The following is a 22,219-nucleotide window of genomic DNA, read 5'->3' as shown; positions in this document are numbered from 1 at the left end:
ACTTTTTGACCATAATTCTCTTTAAAACCTGTTCTTCTTCCTCAGCTTATTATTTCTGGCCACAGTACTAGCATGCTGAGAACACTGAAAAAAACATCATTTTTCCTTCGTTTTCTCTCATCTCCTGAATCCAGTTGGCCTACTGTAGATTCAATCTGTGCAATATTCCTCTGTAAAGAAGTACTTAACCTAAGGTCCAAAGATAGATTTCAAGGGACCTCTAAACTTGTTTGGGGTGGAGTGGGGTTCCTTTCAGGCGTAATTTATTTGAAGACTGATTTGGAGACAGGAAGAAAGGAGAATCTCAAGGAGACAAGTTAGGAGGTTACTGAAATAGTCAAAGACAAGATAATGTATGGGCTTTACTTATGGAGATAATGATGGGAATTCACTCATTCATTTAAAAATGATATAGAGACAGCTAAGTGGCTCAAGTAGATAGAGAGCCAGGCTTGAAGAAAGGAGTTCCTGGGTTCAAATCTGGCTTCAGACATTTCCTAGCTGTGTGACCTTAGGCAAGTCACTTAACACCAGTTGCCTAGCCCTCACCATTGTCTGCCTTAGAACCAGTAGTCAGTATTGATTCTAAGACAGAAAGTAAGGGGAGGGAGGGAGGAAGGCAAGGAAGGCAAGGAAGGCAAGGAAGGCAAGGAAGGAAGGAAGGAAGGAAGGAAGGAAAGTTTCTATCAAATTTCTACCCCTTTAAAAACGTAGTTTCACCTAGATTATAATGCCCAGGCCCTAATGGATGGGGCACAGAATCAGACTCAAGATCATGATGACTATAAGAGTCACATCATCTAGGTCTGATGCATGTTTTGTTTGCTCTTTATGCATTTTGCTGGCTTACCTGTCATTTCAGGGGTCTTTGACAGTTGGGAGCTCATTCAAGCCCAAGATCTTCGCAATAAACTTAGAACAAAGCACAACCTGCAGCAGTGGCAGCAGCTGGACTCAGATATCAATGATGTCACCCTTTGGCTGAAAGGAACTGAAGCTGAGCTGGAAGACTTAGAGATGGCAAAGCCTGCCACTGACATCCAGGAAACAGAACTCAGAGTGAAGAAATTAAAAGTAAGTTAGCTAGGTTGAAGGGAAGAGTGATCAGAATTTGTTTTGCTTCTGGGGTATGAACATGGACAATGCATATTTATTTTTTTGACCACTCCTCTCTAGCAAATAATAATAATAGCTCACGTTTCCACAGCCCTTTCAAGTTTCCAAGGGTACTTTCCTCCACAATAACAGCTTTGTGAGATAGATGTCACAAGGATTATACCCATTTTACAAATGAGCAAATAAGTATCTCAAATGGGATTTGAGCCCCAGGCATCCTAACAAGTCCTAATTCTAGTACTCATTTTGCTACATTAATAATTTTATTAATATTCCATATGTGTTTGATATCACTTATAGGCATTTTCGATTCAACAGTTTGACAGTATTAAAAAGGCAAGATTTTTTAGAAGCTATTGTGAGGTCAGTTCACTTATATTCTATTGTTCAGTCTTAGATTTACAGCTGAGGAGACCAGGGAGGTATTCAATTCTAGCCCTCTCATTTGAAAGGTGAAGTTACTATGGTTCTGAGAAGAAGTAAATTGCCCAAGGACATACATGTAGTAAACAGCAGAGCTGGATTCAAACCCAAGGTCCCTTCTAGCTCTAAATGATTGGATCTAATTTTCCATAATTTAATGTGAATTTATGGATGAGGAGTTGTTTTCTCTTTATTAAAAATTTTATGTTAATAACAAATTTCCACATATGTATTCCAAAGTCATATGATCTCCCTCCCTTCTTTTCTCTCCCCACTCCTAGAGCTGACAAGCAATTCAGTCTGGGTAATACTTATATTATCACACAAAACATATTTCCATAATATTCATTTTTGTAAGCAAATAATCTTATAGAACCAAAATACCAAATCATAAACCCATATAAACAAGTTATAAATCATACGTTTTCATCTGCATTTCTACTCCAATAGTTCTTTCTCTGGAGGTGGATAGCATTCTTTTTCATAAGTCCTCAGAATTGTCCAGGATCATTGTATTGCTATTAGTAGCTAAGTCTATCACATTTGATCATTCCACAAAACTGCAGTTACTGTGTATAATGTTCTCCTGGTTCTGCTTTTTTCATTCTGCATCAGTTCATGTAGGTCTTTCCAGCTCTTTCTGAAATAATCCAGTTCACTCCTTATAGCACAATAGTATTCCATCACCATCGTATACCACAATTTGTTCAGCCATTCCTCAACTGAGGGGCATCCCTTTCTTTCTAATTCTTTGGTACCACAAAAAGAGCAGCAACAAATGTTTTTGTACAAACAGGTCCTTTCCCATTTTTTTTTTTCATCTCTTTGGAATACAGACCCAATATAGTGAGGACTGGCGTTTTCTACATGACATGATAATATCCCATAGGTCTCATAGAATTGTATGGTTAAATAATGGAGTATCCTATTTATATGGAGCATAAGTCTAACAAAAATGACTTTTTGCCTGGTTAAGTAATGGAGTTCTCTATTTATAAGAAGTGAGAGGATGTTATAGGTCAAGTAAAAAAATGGTTTTTTATGTGGTTAAGTAGTGAAGTTCCCTATTTACATGAAGTAAATTGGTGAGAGTCATGTTTAGTAAAAATGTCATATATAAGAAAGAATATTTCATAGATCTAGTAAAAAATGTCATATATAGTTAAAATATTGGAGTTACCCATTTACATGAACTGAGGGGAGAATTTTGCTCAGGTCTTTAATAAATGGTTAAGTTTGTCTGTAACACTATATCTGTTTGGAAAAGTTCCTTAAGGGCATCTCAGGGGGAAGCATAGCTAGAGGTCAGCTTGATCTATTATTACTAACTCCCCTTAAGGCCTTGGAGAGCCTCATTTACATGTGAGCTCCCACTGGCTGGAGATCCCTGCCCACTTCAGTGACTTCTCCAGGCTTGCCCATCACCTGACTGTTTTTAGCCAGTCCTGAGGGAGCTGGTAGTGCCCATTTCTGTCTATATCCGGGTGGGGGTGAGGGATTTGGCAGATCGCTTTCCTAATAACTTTCAAAGAGAGCACCAGCACCTATTTTTTCCCACAGGGCCCTAAACTGTTCATTTCTTTACTCCTTCTCACCTTTCCACTGTTAGGATATACTAAAAGCCTTTGATAATTACAAGGCATTAGTGGTCTCCATCAACTTGAGCAGCAAGAAATTCCAGCAACCAGATAATACTGAATCAAAAGAACTCCAGAACAGACTCCGGCAGCTGAATTTGCTCTGGGAAAAGGCAAATCATTTGTTGGACAGCTGGAGAGAAAGCTTGCAGCATTCCCTCATGCAATGCCAGGTACACTGACCATCTGTGAGGTCCCCAGTACCTCCTGTGTGGTGGTTACGTTTTCTCACACAAGTGCATGGCTTACAAGAAGGCTGTGTATTGAGCAGGTTTTTTAAAGCATTTTAGCAGTTGAGGAGCTCAAGGTAAAGGCAGTGGGCTTAGTGTGTTTGGATCCATGATGTGCTCCGGGAATCCCCAACAAAATCATGGCCAGATTCTAAACGAACTGGGGACTTCACCCAGCCCAAGGGGGAGGGTTCAATGCCCTCATTTTCCCAGTGGGTTAATTTAATAATTTCCACCTGACTTAATTTCCACGGACCAGAGCATTGCCATTAAGGTACCAGAAAGAACCCTGAATTAAAAGGGTGGAGACCTGCACTCAGATCTCAGCTTTCCTGTTTACTAGTTGCATAGCCATGGACAAGTCACTTGAAGCCTTTTGAATATCTTTTCTCAGTTGTCATATGAGTAGGCTAGATTAGATAATCTGTTAGGTTTCATAACCACAGCTGGCAGATCTGCAACTATGGCCACATTGACCAGATTTTTTTTTTTTAACCCACATGGACAATTTGTTTACTAGTTGGGAGCTTTGTTTTTTCTTCCCATTGGAGAATTCAGTAGTCACTATCACACTTTAATTGGAAATATTAGGCTTTTAAAGTTGAGAATACTATTATTCTCAGAGCCAATTCTCCTCACCTCCTTGCTTTTCTTCTCCCCATCCCTACCACTTTGCTTTTCTTGCTTTCTGGGCTGGGCCATTTGATTTGAATTTGTCTTTTTCTTTTTTAATTGCAAAAGACAATTTAAAAAGTCAATAAAGTATCTCACATCCTTCTGGTGGAAAAGATGAAGAGATGTAGCCCAAGACAATAATATAATTAAATAGATTTGGAACTGGTAGAATCGTCAGACTGAGTTGTTATGGGTTCAGTGACAACTTTGCAGGAGTTCTTCAGTAGTGAACCTTAAAGAACTATGCTTGGCCTTATCCTATTTAATTTTTTAAAATAACTGGAGTAAAGGTATAGATGGCATTGCTAATCAAATTTGCAATTGTGTTTGCAAGGGACAGCTAATGCTCTGGAAGACAGAGGCCAGGATCACCAAAGAATTCCTTGGTCCAGAATATTAGCCAGATCTAAGACGATGAAATTCAATTGTAGGTGGAAAGATGATTTCAGATATTTGAAAGACTTATACTAAGGATTAGACTTGTTCTTTTTGACCCCAGAGATAAACGTTACAAAGAAACCAATTTCAGCATGATGCTATAAGGCAAATTTTCCTAAAAGCCAACAATGAAATTGGCATGGAAAGTTTTCAAGCCAAAGGCCAGAATGACTATTTGTGGAGATCCTGTTTTTTTGTGTAATATAGTCCTGCTTTTAACTACTATGAGAATGACTGATAGGAATAAATGCATATTAAAATAATATAATATAAGATATCAATTCCCACTGGATTTTAATTTATATATAGCAGCAATATTTCCTTACATTCATGTGCCAAGATTTATTAAGCCCTTCATTCTCTACCAGTCTGTCTGCTTTGTTTTCAGTTGCAATGAAAAGGGATTTATTCACCTGTTTGTTTGTTTTTTACTCCTAGGACTTTCATCAGTTGAGTCAATCCCTCCTATTGTGGCTAGCAAGTGCAGAAAATCGAAGATGTAAGGTCCAAACCCAAGTCACGGATTCAAATGCAGATCCCCATACCATCCTGGAGTGCCAGAAAGAGTTGATGGTACCCTTTTTTTTCTTTCTTTTATTTTTTCTTTTTGAAATTAACAACCTAACAGTGAAATATTAAATTACTAAATTTAATAGTAATTATTTACATTTGTCATTATTAAATTTCAACATATAAAGTACACTAAGACTTTTTTCTAGCAGACCCTCCCTCTAAACCCCTGCCAGGATTTTTTTTTTTCCATTCAGTCTCTCTCACTTTTCCATGTATCTAACCCTCATTCTCCTGGTTCTACTTTTTTTCACTCACTTTATATTATTTCTTTAAAGTATTTTCAGATTTCTTTGTATTCTTCATGCTTATTAGTCTACTTTGTAGTATTCTGTGACATGAATGTACATTGAACCATTTCCTTATCATGGGGCATTTAAAATTTGGCAGAAAAGCTAACAGTGCGTTTTCTGCTTCGAGATCTGATCATTAGCCTGGTTCTGGGTAGTCTGCCAAAAACCGTGGCAGTAAAGCAGAAATTATTCGTATTTAGTTATTGTTGCTTAAGGGGTCCTCACATGAAAAGACTGGGCTGCTTTCCAGACTCTCCCAGCAGGCTCTGGGTTGCCCTAAGATCATCACTTTATGGTACAATGCTCTTTTCTCTAGACTACTGACTTGTCCTTCATTCCTAAAAGAGTCTGATAGGCTATAATAAGACTAACAGAGCTAGATGAATGTCCCTGTTCTAACCCCCCAGATGCTTAGAAGCAGAGGAATAATAGATGCGTATTTTATAGGTTTTCCTGCTCATCACTCAAAACACACGCATCACTTGTTTTAACCCTCTGATCAGTGTCCCAATTCAGGAAATGTATATTAATTGCCTACTATGTAAAAGGCACCAAGATGTTAGGAAGGTGATTTGAATAGAAACAGGATTTCAGTTTGTGTTTCTTTCAGATATTGCTAATTCAGCAGCAAATTTGAGGTTGGTGTCATTGTGGCTTAGGAGCTTGAGATCAGGACTAGATGGACCAGTTCCTGAAGACAGAGACGGACTGTACAGTTTTCCCTCTGGCTTTCCAGCCAAGCAGCCTTCGGCTTTAATTTGCATCATCACTCTGTCAGAAAGCTGGTTCCCAAAAACTCTCTTGGCCTCTGAATAATTCACTAACAAAAGACTGAGAATGAAGTCTTTCACTTATACTTTTCAGTTGCAATCAAGAAGGCCCACGGTGACATTTTAAACTTGAATTTTTTTTGAGATGGCTTACTATTTTTGAATCTTCTCCATGAAACTAAGCAATTATTCTTGCAGTCAAAGCAGCTCTATGGATTCTCTTCTATCTTGAATGTGTTACATTTATGTCCTATTTCAAGATCTCCATTTACTATCTCTGAGCTTTATATAATTTTATATAAGACTCTTTAGGGTAAAAAGTACCAAAAATAAAATGGCTCCTACTGCTTGAGGAAATGACATTCTAAAGCAGCCAGATAGAAAAATTGCTTGCCTACTTATTTGCTTGAGGGAAGAATGTTTAAGAAATTTAGAAGAGGGGACAGCTAGGTGGCACAGTGACACAGAATGCCAGATCTGGAGTCGGAAAGACCCGGGTTCAAATCTGGATTCAGACACCTCCTAGCTGTGTGACTCTGAGCAATTCATATTAACTACGTTTGCCTAGCCCCTGTCCCTTCTGTTTTAAAGTTATTACTAAGACAGAAAGTAAGAGTTTTTTAAAAAAGAAAAACTCAAAAGTTCAATATTTATATTATGCCCAAGCACATGCATGTGTGTGACATGAAACCAAAATTAGTATATTAATTCAGTTCAAACATTTTATGAGTGATATTCAAGTCATTAGAGTACCAATAGGTTATACTTAAAATGATTTGAAGTATTTTTTTTGATAGCACTATTTTGGGAAATAATATGGTTCTATGATTTTTTTTTAACCCTAGCAGATCTTCCCTCCAAATTCCTATTAGAAAGTTTTTTTTCCATTCAATCTTTCTCACATTTCCACACATCTAACCCCATTTTCCTGGTTCTACTTTTTTTATTCACTTTACATTATTTCTTAAAGGTCTTTTCAGATTTCTTTGTATTCTTCATGATTATTGCTTTTCATTACTTTATAAGTAATATTACTATAATATAGTAATAGACACAAACCAACAAGTACATCAAACCGTTACCCTATCATGGGGCATTTAAAATTTGGTGGTACATGCAGGAAACCATAGCAAAGACTATATAAATTTCAGCCAGATGAACTGTGGAGCTCCCACTCTTCCTTTCTAGGCCTTTCAATCAGATAAACTGCTCTTCTTTACATCTTTCAATTTTTGTTTATTTTTAGCAACTAGAAAAGGAGCTATTGGAACACCAGCTTCAAGTAAGTTCTCTTCAGGAGATCTCAAAGTACCTACTTGCTAAGGGAGATGAAGATGATTATATTGAAGCTGATGAAAAGGTTCATGTCATTGGGAAAAAACTCAACCAGCTGCTGGACCAAGTTGCCCAAGATTTAGAATCTTTGCAGGATAGCCAGGTGAGCCAACTTATTCAGTATAAAGAAATACAATATATAAAGATTCAAAAATAATTCATGCCTTATTATGTGCAAAAATGAACCCTGGGGGGGGGCAGCTGGGTAGCTCAGTGGATTGAGAGCCAGGCCTAGAGACGGGAGGTCCTAGGTTCAAATCTGGCCTCAGATACTTCCCAGCTGTGTGACCCTGGGCAAGTCACTTGACACCCCCATTGCCTACCCTTACCACTCTTCCTCCTATGAGTCAATGCACAGAAGTTAAGGTTTTAAAATAAAAAAAAATAAATAAATAAAAATGAACCCTGGGTATTTAAAAAACAATACAACCCAATATTATCATTCCATGGAAGGAAATCAGAAAGGGGAACCACAACTGACAACAGTCTTCATGATTTAGGAAATTAATCTGATTCTAAGTCTTCTGGTGCCCAGGTCACTTTCGGTTCTACCCTTCTCAATACCATTTGGGCATAATTCCAGTAATAGGTCATAATTAGAGCACATGATGGTTTATAAATACTTTCTTCACAACACAAGGAAGAGAGAAGAGGTACTATGTAAGTATTGGTCTCCTTTTTATCAGGTACTGAATTAAAGCCTCAATGTTAATGACTAGACTGCTGTTGCTCCTACAACCAGTAAATTCTAGAGCCTGGATTTGATCCCTAAACTCCTCACTTTGCCATCTGGGGCACTTATCACTATGCTGCAGTTGCTCCCTCTTATGGTATGGCAAAGCAATAGAAATCTGTTGATGGTCAGAGAACATGCCAAGTGGCCTATTTGTGCAAGCTGTGTGGCAGAGGGATTTGAACAAAGGGGGTGGATTATACAGCAGTAATGCTGTTGCTCCCAAGGAAAAACAAAAGCTCTTTTGGGGGCTTTCAGATTTACTTCCAAGATAGCATCTATAATAATGGATATGTGATGTCTATTATCTATATTTGTATCAGCTGGTGTTTATATGGCACTTTAAAACTTGCAGAGCACTACACATCAACCCTGTGAAAAAAGAACCATTGTTGTCCTCATTTTACAAATAGGGAAACAGAGGCAGGATTTGATCTTGCCGGCTACCTGTCTCATGAATAGCTGCTTTGGCACTAAAAGTGCTTTTATAAAAAAGAAAGAAGGGTTTGGGGGAAATGACAGCAGGGGCTCAGGAATAAAGTAGTGAAAAGAAAAATGATACTGCTTAGGAAATCTTCTGAAGTATGTAATCCAAAATAAAGAATGAATATAAATACATTGTGTGATACCCATATACTCTCTTCCTCTTTTTTCTCCTCCTTTTTTCTCTCCCTCATTTCTCTGAAACTACCACGTATGCTTCTTTATTTCTCAGAAGCTAGAATTAAATGAGATGGTAGTTCATACAATAGCAAGTCTCATAGTTAAATTTAAGGAGTGTGGGGCTGTTTTTACTTGAGATCCAGCCCAAACTACCAATCATGTATACATGCAGTAATAGGCTTTTCTATTAATTTACAGTTTAATCCTTTACAGTTTATTCTAGCTTCTGAGAAATAAAGTAGCATACATAGTAGTTTCAGGAAAATCAGCTCTGCCCCATCTGCAACTTCCCCTCCCTCAAGTATGTAGGACTAGCACAGTTTTCTTCTCAAGAGGCAAAGGAGAGCAGTATCCTTTTTACCAGAAAAGGACAGTAGACTTCCTTTTGGAGTTGAGTTATGCTTATGAATTGTGATGAATGGTGATTTACATTTTCATTCCTAAAGAGCACTTTCAGCTTTGTGGAGTGGGCAGTCATCACACTTCCAAGCATAACTTATAGGTGAGGGTTTCATGATTTATAATTAGAAGAGATGGTGGACCAGTCACATAGCCTTTGAGAGATGACATCCCAACTGTTACATCAACATCCAGGAAACATTAGAATGAAGACTTTTTTAGAACATTGGGTACTTCCTCTGTGGATTTATGAAAAGAAACTGAGAAAAGTGGTACATAAGGAGAAGGTATAAGAGGGTTGAAGTCCACATCAATGGAGGAAGAGTATGCTTACACCCATGAGATCATGGCTCCATTAAAGTGATTCAATCAACATTCTTTGTAGCTCGGGATAAAGAAGATTGCAAACTTTTGTGCTCTGAGAATGCTCTGGGCATTTGCGTGGCATTTGTCCTAGGCTCATGTTTTGCTTTGTTGAAATTTGCTTGAGATTCTTTCCACTTAATCTTGGTTTATGGGTTTCAGGATGTGGATACATCATTGATAGCTTTTGAAGTAGACAGTGGCAGCCATCATCCATCATCAAAATCTGTTTCTGCTGCAGGAGAGAAGGTGAAAAATCCTTTTTCTTTGATAAGGGAATTTGCATTATTAGAAAATGTTACTCTGATGACACAACCCCAGGACTCACTAAGACATCTACACAAGTTCCATGAAATGTACATTATTACAACTCAATGCACTTATTTGGCATATGCTACTGAGAAAGTAAAAATGTAAGTTAAAAAAAAAAAAGTAAAAATCATAGCAGGTTTCTCTACTCAATCCCTAACCTTATTTGGGGGGCGTGTGTTGGCAGGAGGCTTTTGAAGATTTTTTGAAGACTAATTGAAATACTCAAGCAATATTGAATGCATTTCCAGGTGGAATTTTATCCAAAAATGAAAACTGAAAGTTTTTGCTATTTCCCCCCTATTTTTTATTGATGCCTTTTGTTTTTGTATTACACCTTATTCTAGGGTGAAAAATAAAAAAAAATACATTCTTCCCCTCCCACCAAATTGAACTCCTTTCCCTTTTCTAATATTTTGAGGGAGAGAAAACTAATCACATAGGTTTGCCCCCATTTCAAATCCCATAGCAGTAATGCCTGAAACTGTACTTCCTTAACTGCCCTTAGTCTGTGCTTGACTGAAGTGTCTTTATACTAATTACGTCCTTTTCATCTCAATAGGTTGGAGAAGAGAGAAATACAGAAGGAAAGAGCAAGAAAAATAGCAGGTAACATGATCTCATTCTCATTATTGACACGGGCACATTATTTGTCACATTCTTTTCTCTCCCCCTTAATAACGGTCAATGAAAATATTGATGCTTCTGTATGATTTTTGACATTGTTTGTAATCTTTGGAAACTGAGGATCTGCTTCTGTTCTTAGCATTTGTTTTCCTTCGGATGGAATTGTCTGATCCCAATCTCATTAAAATGTCTAAGTAGGAATTCATTTGACTGACACGCATGGGTTGGGAACTTTAAAGCAAAATAAACTTTCAGAACTCGGCATTTGGGGAGAGGGATAAGAGAGTTCTGCCCTTTGAACCTTGTTACTATCAGTTATCATCTTTTCTTTACAGAGTGGAACAACTCTCTGACCCTGCCTCAACTTCGACCAGCTCTGGATCCCACTCCTTCCTTTACCGGGTGTTTAGAGCAGCCCTGCCACTCCAGTTATTTTTCCTTCTCTTATTGCTTCTGGCTTGCATGATCCCCTCTTCGGAGGAAGACTACAGTTGTACCCAAGCCAACAATTTTGCCCGATCGTTTTATCCTATGCTGAGGTATACCAATGGGCCCCCACCAACATAGAGTGGGTGCATCTTAAACCAACACATTCAGCATGGGTGCTCAAGCCTTGGGCTCCTAGGGCTTGCAATCCCAATGTAAGTAGCTTTTCCATTTAGGCACCATGAGCTGAGGCTTACATGCCATTATTGGAATCTGCCTCTCTGGGGAATGCTAGAACCACCATGGCTTGAATGTGTGGTGGGTGGCAAGTGATGTACAGTCCAAGGGTCATAAGATATTTTTCCAATAGGGTGAGGACCTGGTCAGATCTCAGAGCTCCAGTTGCTCTGTGAAAGACCTGAGTTGCTTTGCAAAGCTCAATTGTTTCTGTTCACGCTTAGCCTTCTTAAAACCATGTGCAGAAGAGCCTCGCATTTTTGTGGATGCTGCCTCCTTATGTCCAAAACTCATAAAACGAGTTTATAGAAGGGAAAATCAGTTATCCCACATAGCCAACAGTTACTGAACAGTAGAATTCACTACAGTATGTACAGTACAAGTAAGTAGCTTAGGGAATAAAATTTCCCTCAGTGGTTCAAAACCTCTCACGCATACCCTGGGAGAAACCAGTAGACACAATCACTTGTGAAATGTTTAGCACAAAATTGCTGGATAATACAGAATACATCGAAATCCAATATTAGTCAGTTTTAAATGTAAAGTGTCTTGTATTTGTCTGCTAAGTCTGCCTTTTTTTATATGTAGCTGGAAAAGTTTTTTAAAAATTATTCTATTGCATGGATGTGGTTTTTTTATTGTGCATATTTTTGAAATTATTTCTCTGAATCACTGTATGAATACAAATGAAGAATGTAAACTTCAATTTTTTAAAATCTGGGCTTTAGATTGAGTTTTTGACTAATGTACAGTAAATGCCAAAAGACAGACTGATATGTTTTTTATAAGTTAACTTTATAAGACTTTTCACACTTTATAAAAGTGATGCTGCAGGTTTTTTGTTAAACTGTATAGTCAGGTGGGTTGGTACAGAAACACGAAGCTAGTTGTGGCATGTACTCTTCCAATGTGGTGTTGTTTTTCTCATTAAAAAGAAATCTGCTCTCTTTGCAATGTGGAATTTTGTAACTTGAAGCTTCTGAACTGGGATTGAGTCCTTCATGGAGTGAAAGCTCAGTTTGTTCTAAATGCCGACCAGCCTACGGTGTGATTACAATGGCTCCCTTTCAGTGACTCAATGGCTCCAGGTTCTTACTGGTACCAGTTATGACCCCCACACACCTCTCATCCTTTGCTCTTCTTGTCTGTGTCTTTCTGGGGGGACTAGAGTCATCAAACCACAAAGAAATGACAAATACAAATATACACATTTAAAGTGTCAACCTTGTCTAAAAATTATGATTTCTTAGTACATTCTATTCCCCTTGGCCACCATTCCAACATCCTCACTACTGCCAAAAGAGGCTATGTATAACTGAGATTCTTTTTTTCTGTGGTCAAAGCAGGTTCTTCAGCTCCTCAAACTTGAGCCAGGTGGCCCTCAAACAGCAAGGTCCCAGTGAGAGGCTTTTCCAACTTGGATCAAATCTGGCCTTAGACACTTACTAGCTATGTGACCCCAAACAAGTCATTTAACCCTGTTTGCCTCGGTTTCCTTATCTGTAAAGGAGCTGGAGAAGGAAATGGCAAACCATTCTAGCATCTTGGCCAAGAAAATCTCAAATGGGATCATGAATCATACATGACTGAAACAACCAAATAGAGCATCAGCTAGCCTATACAATGTCAGGAACTTTCTTTCATCATTCTAAAAATAGTAGAAATACACTCATTCAACTAGTATGTGTTTATTGACTTCAGAGTGTTGGCATAGCACTACATTAGGCTCTCTGAGGACTCCTTTGGGAGGGAGGCAAGATGGAAATGCAAAGTTGTTACCTAAAGTAATGCAATTCAAAGATAGCAGGTCATAGCATAATTGAGACCTGGGTAATCTTGGGCAAGTCATCACCTCCCTGAGTCTCAGTTTCCTCATCTATTTAAAAAAACAAACACCTTAATTACCTCTACACCCTCAGTCCTTTTGTGAGGAAAGTGCTTCATTTAAATCTAAAAGCAACAGAAATGTGTGTCTGGTGTTGTTGGAATAAAGCAGGACTTGAAGTGGATGAAGGATGGAAGGTAGGTTTTTAAAAACAGAAAAGAATAAAGATCTTTTCTAAAAGTTTTATCATTTTTACATAGTAATAAAAGAATGACAGTAGTCTAGCATAACTCATTAGGAATGGCTGGTATTGGGGGCAACTGGGTAGCTCAGTGGATTGAGAGCCAGTTCTAGAGATAGGAGGTCCTAGGTTCAAATCTGAACTCAGACACTTCCTAGCTGTGTGACCCTGGGCAAGTCACTTAGCCCCCATTGCCTAGCCTTATCGCTTTTCTGCCTTTTCTGCCTCTACCTCTGAGGCAGAAGGTAAGGGTCTAAGAAAAAATGGTTGGCGTTATACTTAGTTATAAGAATTAAACACAGGAGAGTCTACATTTTCGTTAGTGATGTTTACTATGTTTTAGCCCTTTGGGGAGTCGGTAATTCATGTAATTTCAGGTGAAATCTGTTAACTACTTTTAACAGCACTCAACTATCAGTCAAGGATTTCTTTGGAAGAAACCAGAAGTGAGCTGGAAGCCAACCTGAACCATTGAGCCAATTGAGAATTTTTTAGTGTGGGCATCCTTGGAAACTGGCAAGTGCCACCCGTCAGGATTTGATTTATCATTTTATTGATTATCTAAACTAACATTTTCTCAATCACTTTCTTAATAGGGGAAGGAGCTAAGACATTTATCAGAACACGACTGGCTGATACAATACCATGCTTACAAAGAAGAGTTAACTTGATAATTTTTGTTGTTCAGTTGTTTTTTTCGGGTGGTGTCCAACTCTTCATGACCTCATTGGGGGTTTTCTTGGGAAAGATATGAGAGTGGTTTGCCATTTCCTTTTTTAGCTCATTTTACAGATGAGGAAACTGAGGTAAACAGGGTTAAGTGACTTGTCCAGGGTCACACAGCTAGCAAGGTTCTGGTATCAGATTCGACCTCAGGAAGATGAGTCTTCCTGACACCAACCTTGGCACTCTATCCAATGCACCACTTAGCTGCCACAACTCTGCAATAGTACAAGAGAATAATTTCAGTCCTGTTTCCTAAGACCTTTTTGCCAGGTAGAGTATTCAAGAGAATAAATACCTCTCACGCAATATCTTTTCCTCCCTTCATTTTGGGATTGTGCCAACAGAATATTTAATTATTCATTGGACTCTTAGTATTTTCACAGCCTGAACTTTGTCTGCCCATAGGAATCAAAGTCCCCATTTCAAACATCCATCTAACTGAATTCAGTTGAGCTGCTAACATGAGAGTACAGCTGCCATTAAGCAACTTATATAAGGTTGAAGATTTGAAGAGTGCTAAAAGGGCCAAAGAAAATTTCAGTCTGCAATTTACCCTCATTACATATAGTTTTATCAAAATTGCTTGCTGAGGTGATGTGATAGGAAAAAAAAAATGCTTTTACCAAAAATCTCAAAATGGTCCCCAAAAAAATCAGTACTGTCTCAAGTTATTTTTTTTATTCTGTAAAATCATCTTTTATTCACTGATGATTATGATAACCCAAGAAACTTAGAAGTCTAAAACCCAGGCTGGTCATTTTCTCATACACAAACACATTTTTTTAAAAAATCATAGTGGAAACTTACCTCGTTCTTACCTTATTATTACCATGGAAAACTGGAAGCCTCCATCTTCTCTATTACAATTGTGCTGAAACTGTGCCTCCCTGTACAGAAGTCGTTCCATCTTACGACCATGTTATGGTTTCCATGTTATTTAATGGGAGACTTACCACTGGGCATGGATAAGAAAAAGCAAGTTGGAAAATAATGAGCCTGTGGGAAAGGTCCCACAGAATCACAATTGTCTTCAAAATTCACTTTAAGACCTGGCCTACTGGCACTGCTGTGTGGGTGGTAGTTCACAGATTGAATTGAAAGTAAAGGAAAACAAAGGTTCAGTACTTGGCTCTATCACATTAGTGATCATTTCACATTCCTGGTACTTACAATGAAGACCAGAGGTTTTCAGGTATCTATGAATGGATCATCCGGGTCAGTTGATTAGCTCTTTGGAAGAGGCATTGCCATATTGGATTCAAATCCCAGCTCAGTAGAGTCTCAGTCTCTCCAGGCCTCAGTTTACTCATCTGTAAAATGATGTCATTAGATAGTTTCTAAAGCAGGTCTAAATATATGAGCCTTTTCTATTATAGCTTTGTTATTCAGGCAGGAGAAGGTTTCCATAGGTTTTGTCATTGTCACATAGTGATAAAAGCAAATGACAGTAGCCTGGCATCACTCATTAAGAGGGGAGATACGTGTTTACAACTGGATTCCAAAACCAAATATGATTTGTTTGTGGATTTCTCTACCTCTTTCCCCCCTCCTCCCTCTTAATGTGTTTATTATAATCCATTTTAACAAGTTTTCAGGCCATCAATTCCGGTAATGCCAGTTGATGTGGTTTGTAAACCTTGGCACTAGTTTGAGGAAGGAAATATAATAAATTCTTAAGGACTTTAGGCCAATTACTGCAACTATGTATTGATGGTCATCATAGTGCTGTATGTCTTTTGCAGCTCACACTAAATATTGTGCTGCTGGCCAAACACATAAATAAAGCATCATTTATATGGCATCAGAGCTACCTTCAAAAGGAATCAGGGCGACATCTAAATGCTCTGAATGTACCCCCACCAGATGCTGAATTTTCTTTTTTCTTTTATTTTTTTTACTTCAAACTAAGTGTCCCTTTTCATCTAAGCAGAAGTACAGTGACCACCCCAAGACCTGATCCCTGCAATTTTGCAAGGGAGCTTTGCCCTGCTCCATTCCCAATCTGAGCCCATTCTCCTTTCTTTAAGCAGCCTGGTAGAGTGTCCTCCATCCAGCCTCACAACAAGGCACACTCCCCACCCCCCCTTTCCTTCCCAGGGAATCGCCCGTTTAGTGCCAACCTTAGAATGGACGCCAAGTGAAGCGCTGGCCCTAATGAAGCGCAGAACTGAACTCACACCATCCATCAGTCTCTCATCCTCCCCAATAGTGAGAATAACAGATGCGGTAACATACCCAACCTGGATTTGCTGAACTGGAAATTGTCAGCTTAAAAATTCCCACAATTACCCCACCACCATCACAAAAAAACCAGAAGTATGAAAAACGTTTTATTTAACTTATGTGATATCATGCCTCATTTCATAACAGCAACACATTCAAAAGAACACAGCAAGGAAAAAATACTGTCCACAGGAAGGGGAAGCAGAGAACAATCACTGGCTTTCATACAACAGAAGAAACGAATTCATGTTTAAGGAAGGTTCAATCTTACTCTTCTTGAAATGCACAAAAGCCGAAATAAAGCATTCACCTGAAAGGTCTGCATAACTAAAAACAATGACAATCAATCAATCGATAAACATTTTTCAAGTGCCTACTGAGTGCTGGGCACTCTGTTAATTGCTGACAAGATAGAATCACTCATCTTGGACTCATTCAGACACTCACAGGTACAATCATAATAGTTTTGAAAAAAGGCAAACCACTTACCATAGGGGGAAATTATAGGACACTTAGTGGAAGTCCCTACTCAAAGGCTAATGATGACAGATTTTTGTCATTCCTACAAATAAGCTGTGAACAAAGATAGCATCATACGACAAGATGGCCTGGGATTTGAAGGGAACATGACATATGGAACTTGAAGAAGCCTGGATCGAAAGGCAGAGAACAGTTAGTGGGATAGAAGTTGAGCTCCAAAGGAATCAAGGATTCCAACATTTCCTTAAGATCATAAAGGGAAAACACAGTATGTAACTATACATTATAAGACCTAACTCCATAGAAGGGGAATACCAAAACAAATATGAACCTTCTAAAATTAGTCAAGAATTTTAATTGGACAACCTGCCAGCGATTATACTATTCACCTAAATGGGAGCTATTTCCCTGGTCATGGAGAGTTTGAACCCATTTCTCACCCACAACACTCCATTCTCAATCTTCATACATTTGCACTGGCTGTCCCTCATCCCTAGCATGCTCTCCTTCCTCACAGAATCCTCATCAATATACAACTTGGGGCCCCATCTAGAAACCTTTCCAGATTGCCCCAATGGCTTAGTGTCCTTTTGCCAAACTACCTTGTGTTTTCATAGTTTCTATTTGTATTTATTTTAATATAATTAATACTTAATAATAATTAATTTAATACTTTGTATTTATGCTGTGTGTATGTGTGTTTTTTTTTTTTAAGTAATTCTCCCCCCTATAATTAGAATGCTGGGTTATTGTTTCATTCTTTGTACTTGTATCTTCTGTGCCTACCAAGTGTATGAAACATGGTAGGTATTGAGATCACCTGGCAGAGAAAAGAAGGAGGGAAGACACACTCTATCTCCATAGACAAGCACCATTTTTCTTTCCTTGTCTCATCATCACTTCCACTTAAGGGCTCACAACCCCCTTCATAGATAACAGGGATAAGAACACTTGAGAGGCAAGAGGAGGGCAAATTAGTGATCACAGTAAAGATGGAGGGCACAATTAGCCAAGCATTCTTGTATGGTACTAAAATGCAACTCAAGTAATAGAATCTCAGAATCAAGTGGCAATGTCCTGTGTTAAGAAGAGTGACTTTGGGAGTCAATATATTTAGGATAAAATTCTGCCACTAACCAGCTACCTGAACTCATTCCCTTAGCTTTTGTTTCCTTATCTGTTAAATAGGAAGTTGGATGACATGACTATTGGAGTCTCTTCCATATCAATCACTCAATAATTCTAATCTCTGGCCAGTCACTCATAAGCCCAATTTGATATGACATTCTAAGCATGCCAACTCTATCCTATTTTAGAATTCACTGTCTTTCTAGTTCAGAATTTAGGGGAGCAAAGTGGCCCAGGGAATGGAGTGCTGAGTTTGGAGGCAGAAAAAGCCAAGTTCAAATATTGCCTCAGACACATCCAGTTGACTCCAGCCAGTTCACTTAACCTTTCTAGGGTTCAATTTCTTCATCTGTAAAATGGGGGGGGGGTTGAATTCAATGGCCCCGAAAGTCTCTTCCAGCTTTAAACCTATGAGGCTATGGTTAAGGGCTCATTTATTTTTTACTTAATTCTTCACATTTTTCTTTCTTTGTAGAAGTATTTTGTAGTTTGTAGATGTGCCCAATACTGATAGACAAAAAAATGTTTTTTAATTTAAATTAAGAAAAAAGGAAAATAGAATGCCCCCAAGGGGGCACCATGAATATAAAATATATGACATATATGTAGGTTCAAAAGCAAGCTTTTAAAAGCTGCAAATCTAAAATTGCTTGTATCTGGCTAAAAGTGATGAACATTTAAAGCATATAAGTTCTTTTTCTTTTTTTTTAATTGAAATACTGGGTATCAATTTTCAACAATTTGATGTGACCTTCTAGTGAGTCATCAGGTTAATGGAATTAGAATCAAGGTAGAAAGATTAGTCCAGGTAAAAAAACTGATAATATTCTATCAAGTGGAAATCAGGCACAAGTCCAAAAATAAATATTAATGATGGACAAACTTGGTTCTTGAGTACAATATCTGATTAGTACAGGAAATTGACGTAAATGGATGGGTAACTCCCTGAAAGGCTGACTCAAAAATAGGAGTCACCTTTTTTCCTTTAGAAGGACAAAAGGAAGCTAAAAGAGACAAATGGTCCATTAGCTGACATTGGTAAAATGTTGGGGTACAGCTTTCTTGTTTTTTAAAGGTTCCTTAGCAATTCCATAATTGCTAAAATGTCAGCTTTATTTGCCTTATCTTTTTATCCAGTTTCCTCTAAGATTAGTAGCAACGCATAAATATTTTTTTAAAAAACTCACTGAAGGCTAGTTTTGTTATTGGGTTTGATGGGACATTTTGGAGGGGAAGTAAGATTTTTGAGTTTTCACTGAGTTTTTTTTTTTTTTAACTAAAGAGGAAGTTGAGAATAAGAAAAAACGAATACCAGAACAAGATGGCCAATCTTTTAAAAATTCTATGATTATGGTTCAATTTTTCAAGAGAGAAAAATCCTGAGTTTCTCCAAGACTTCTTTTGTATAAAAGAGGATTGGAACTGGACTCAAGACCACCAAAATTTGGAACTCCAAGATAAGAGAATTCAACCAATGTTGGCAGCTTCTCTGCAAATTACAGTGCCTAGAGTACTGAGATGCTATCACTTGCCAAGGGTCATTCCGCCATTTTGTGTCAGACAGGACTGGAACCAAGTGTTCCTGACTTCAAGGCCAGCTCTCTACTTTGCCACACAGACTCTTGTTGTATAAAAACATTATACAAATAGCAATTAGGTACTACTAACAGTTGTTTTTTTTTTAAACCCTTACTTTCTGTCTTAGAATTGATACTAAGTTAACAGTTTTGAGGCAGAAAAGCAGTAAAGACTAGGCAGTTAGTGTTAAGTGACTTGCCCAGGGTCTCACACAGCTGGGAAGTTTCTATGGCCAGAACTGAACCCAGGATCTCTTGCCTCCAGGCCTGGCATTTTATCCAATGAGTCACCTAGGTGCCCCCCACGAATGACTTTTTAATTGATAGATTTAGGAATAAACAATGAGATGTAGGAAAAAATTAAAATTATTTTTTTCTAATGGGCAAGAATTTGCCCAGTGCCTATCTCTGGGCTACTCCAGCTCCTTAAACAGACTTGTTTCAGAGAATTAATTCACTATGCCCCCCACAATGAATTAAGTTGGGTTTATTTTTCTTCCCTTTCATTTTGTAAAGGAGAATGTAAATTAAATTTCCCAAGAGCTAGATAAGCTTTTTGTCCCCAAAGTTCTCAGTGTTTTTAATAATTATTCAATCAATATTAATTGAGTGCCTACAGAGTGGATGACCCCTTTATTGGCCACTATAATATTCTTAGAATTATATCTGCCTCTTCTCCCTCAAGGATATTTTTCCCCTCAAATTAAAACCTCAGTTTCTTTGAGGAAGAATTCAATTCAACAAATATCTTTTATGTCCCTACTAGGTGCCATGGATTGTTCTGAGCACAATGGTCAACAATTGTAGACCATAGATGTCCAACACACAACATGCAGCCCACAACACTCCTGAGTTCAACTCAAACCAGATTAATATGTAATTGGGAAATATTTAACAAAATAAATTAAAACATAATAAAACATAAAATAATGTGAGGTTTTAAAAGTCAATACTGTACTCTACAGGGCTCCTTATGATGGTACAGTAGTTCCTGTTCCTATTTCAGTTTGACACTATTGATGAAGATTATACCTAAATAAGAATAGAAGAGAAAGACTGTTGGATTGGGTCACAAAGAAGAGACAGGTGACACCTATTCAAAAGTTCTTTAAGACCAAGATTTTTCAGAGCTCAGTTTCTCATGATTTTCTTCTTCCTCTTCCTCTTCTTCCTTCTCCCACTTTGGCCTCATACTCCAGCCAGTTTCCTATGAAAAGTAAGACTGGAATTTCCCCCAGAACTTCGCTCAGTGAAGCCAGTACTACCTCTCATGAGATTTAGAAAAATTTCAAAGAGTCACAGCCAGTATTTTATGAATTCTATGCAAATGATAATTTGTGGGAAGGCTGGTATTCTGGAAGCTGCAAAAATATTCAAGGTTATAATAACATAATTTATTATTCAAAAGGAGACCTTCAAAGCTACTGCCCTATCCTTCTTGTACCTCTTTGTCCTCTAAAGCGGTGGGGAACAAAGAAATATTTTTTAGAAGCATATAGGGAACAGCTAGATGGTTCAGTAGATAAGCTGCCTGGCCTCAGCCATATTCTCCTTGTGTGACCTTAGCATTTAACTTTGCCCCAGTTTCCTCATCTGTCAAATGAGATGGAGAAAGAAATAGCAAACCACTATGGCATCTTTACCAAGAAAACCCCAAATAGGGTCACAAAGAGTCAGACAAGACTAAATGACTCAACAACAATAATTGTCTGATAACTATTATGGCATCCAAAAAGATACTGATACTTCCACAGAGCTGTAATCTCAATACCTGTGATCAGTGGGGGTATTCCTAGGCTCAAATAATGCTAGAATCTCTTCACCAGTACTCATCTACTCATCACATGGCTTCTCAGAGCTAGAAGGGATCTTATAGATCACAGAGGAGAGAATTAAAGTCCAGAGAGGGAAAGCAGCTAAGAAGTGACAGATCTAGGGCTCAAGCCTGACTCTGAATCCAGCACCTTTCCTGTAATGACATTTCCCCCCTCTTTCTACCCACCTTAACCCCATACTCCATTCCCTCAGGCTTTGCTCTCCTTTATGGAGCAGTCTTACTGTTCTATATTTAGAAGATTCTAAGGTGGGTTCCCATTAGGGAATGGGAGGGGAGGGGAGGAGAGAAAATACTTCCCTTGTGTGGTTCGCTAAAATTCCATTAGAAATTTATTACTTTGACTTAATTTCAGGAGACCCAGAGAATGAGTCACATTTTAGTATAAATGAGTATTGGTCCTCAATTTTCTCAACTGTAAATTTAAGGTGGCCTTAGCAATCAGGCCCAATCCCTGTATCTTCTTAGACTAGATGGCCACAGGTTTCTTCAAGCCCTAGGACTTAAGATGAGATTTCATTTATGCTTTTTCATCTGATCAACCCACATTCAATTTATAAAATAATTTAAATCTTGTACTTTTAACAAAATCTATCCTTTTTTTTTTTTTAAAGATCTAATGGAACAAATATCTGAGCTCTGAGTAGAGTGCCGGACATGTTCCATCAAGCTATTGAGGAATTGTCGGGTTTTCCCTATGTGTAGTGATAGTTATTAACTCCAGTAGGGGGAGATGCCACCCCAAGAAAAGAACTGCCCTGCTGGTGAGTTCTGAAATGATCCTCTGGGTCTCCAAAGTTACATTCACTTCTGCTCTATATGAGATCCTGGCAAGACCACAGAGAGAGAACTGACTCATCGAAAGCACTTTTCGATCTCTTCAGAATACAAATTCACTGGCTTTATGATTCAGCTGTGACTCCTTTGAGCGTACTGGACTA

At 38.2% G+C, this 22,219-nt stretch overlaps 1 protein-coding gene across 1 annotated transcript in view; it reads left to right on the top strand.

The window, feature by feature from the left end:
* SYNE2 (spectrin repeat containing nuclear envelope protein 2) overlaps positions 1-11,238 on the top strand; it is a 419,774-nt gene extending 408,536 nt beyond the window's left edge. Inside the window, exons 115-121 of the mRNA XM_044664857.1 lie at positions 863-1,074; positions 3,149-3,349; positions 4,958-5,092; positions 7,399-7,590; positions 9,808-9,894; positions 10,517-10,563; positions 10,917-11,238. Of these exons, the coding sequence (XP_044520792.1) occupies positions 863-1,074; positions 3,149-3,349; positions 4,958-5,092; positions 7,399-7,590; positions 9,808-9,894; positions 10,517-10,563; positions 10,917-11,148 (1,106 nt within the window). The 3' untranslated portion in view covers positions 11,149-11,238. The remainder of the gene's footprint in view (positions 1-862; positions 1,075-3,148; positions 3,350-4,957; positions 5,093-7,398; positions 7,591-9,807; positions 9,895-10,516; positions 10,564-10,916) is intronic.
* The last annotated feature ends 10,981 nt before the right edge of the window (positions 11,239-22,219 follow it).

Source organism: Gracilinanus agilis, chromosome 2 (genome assembly GCF_016433145.1).
Source record: "Gracilinanus agilis isolate LMUSP501 chromosome 2, AgileGrace, whole genome shotgun sequence".
Lineage (NCBI taxonomy): Eukaryota > Metazoa > Chordata > Mammalia > Didelphimorphia > Didelphidae > Gracilinanus > Gracilinanus agilis.
This window is presented reverse-complemented; position numbering and strand designations above follow the sequence as displayed.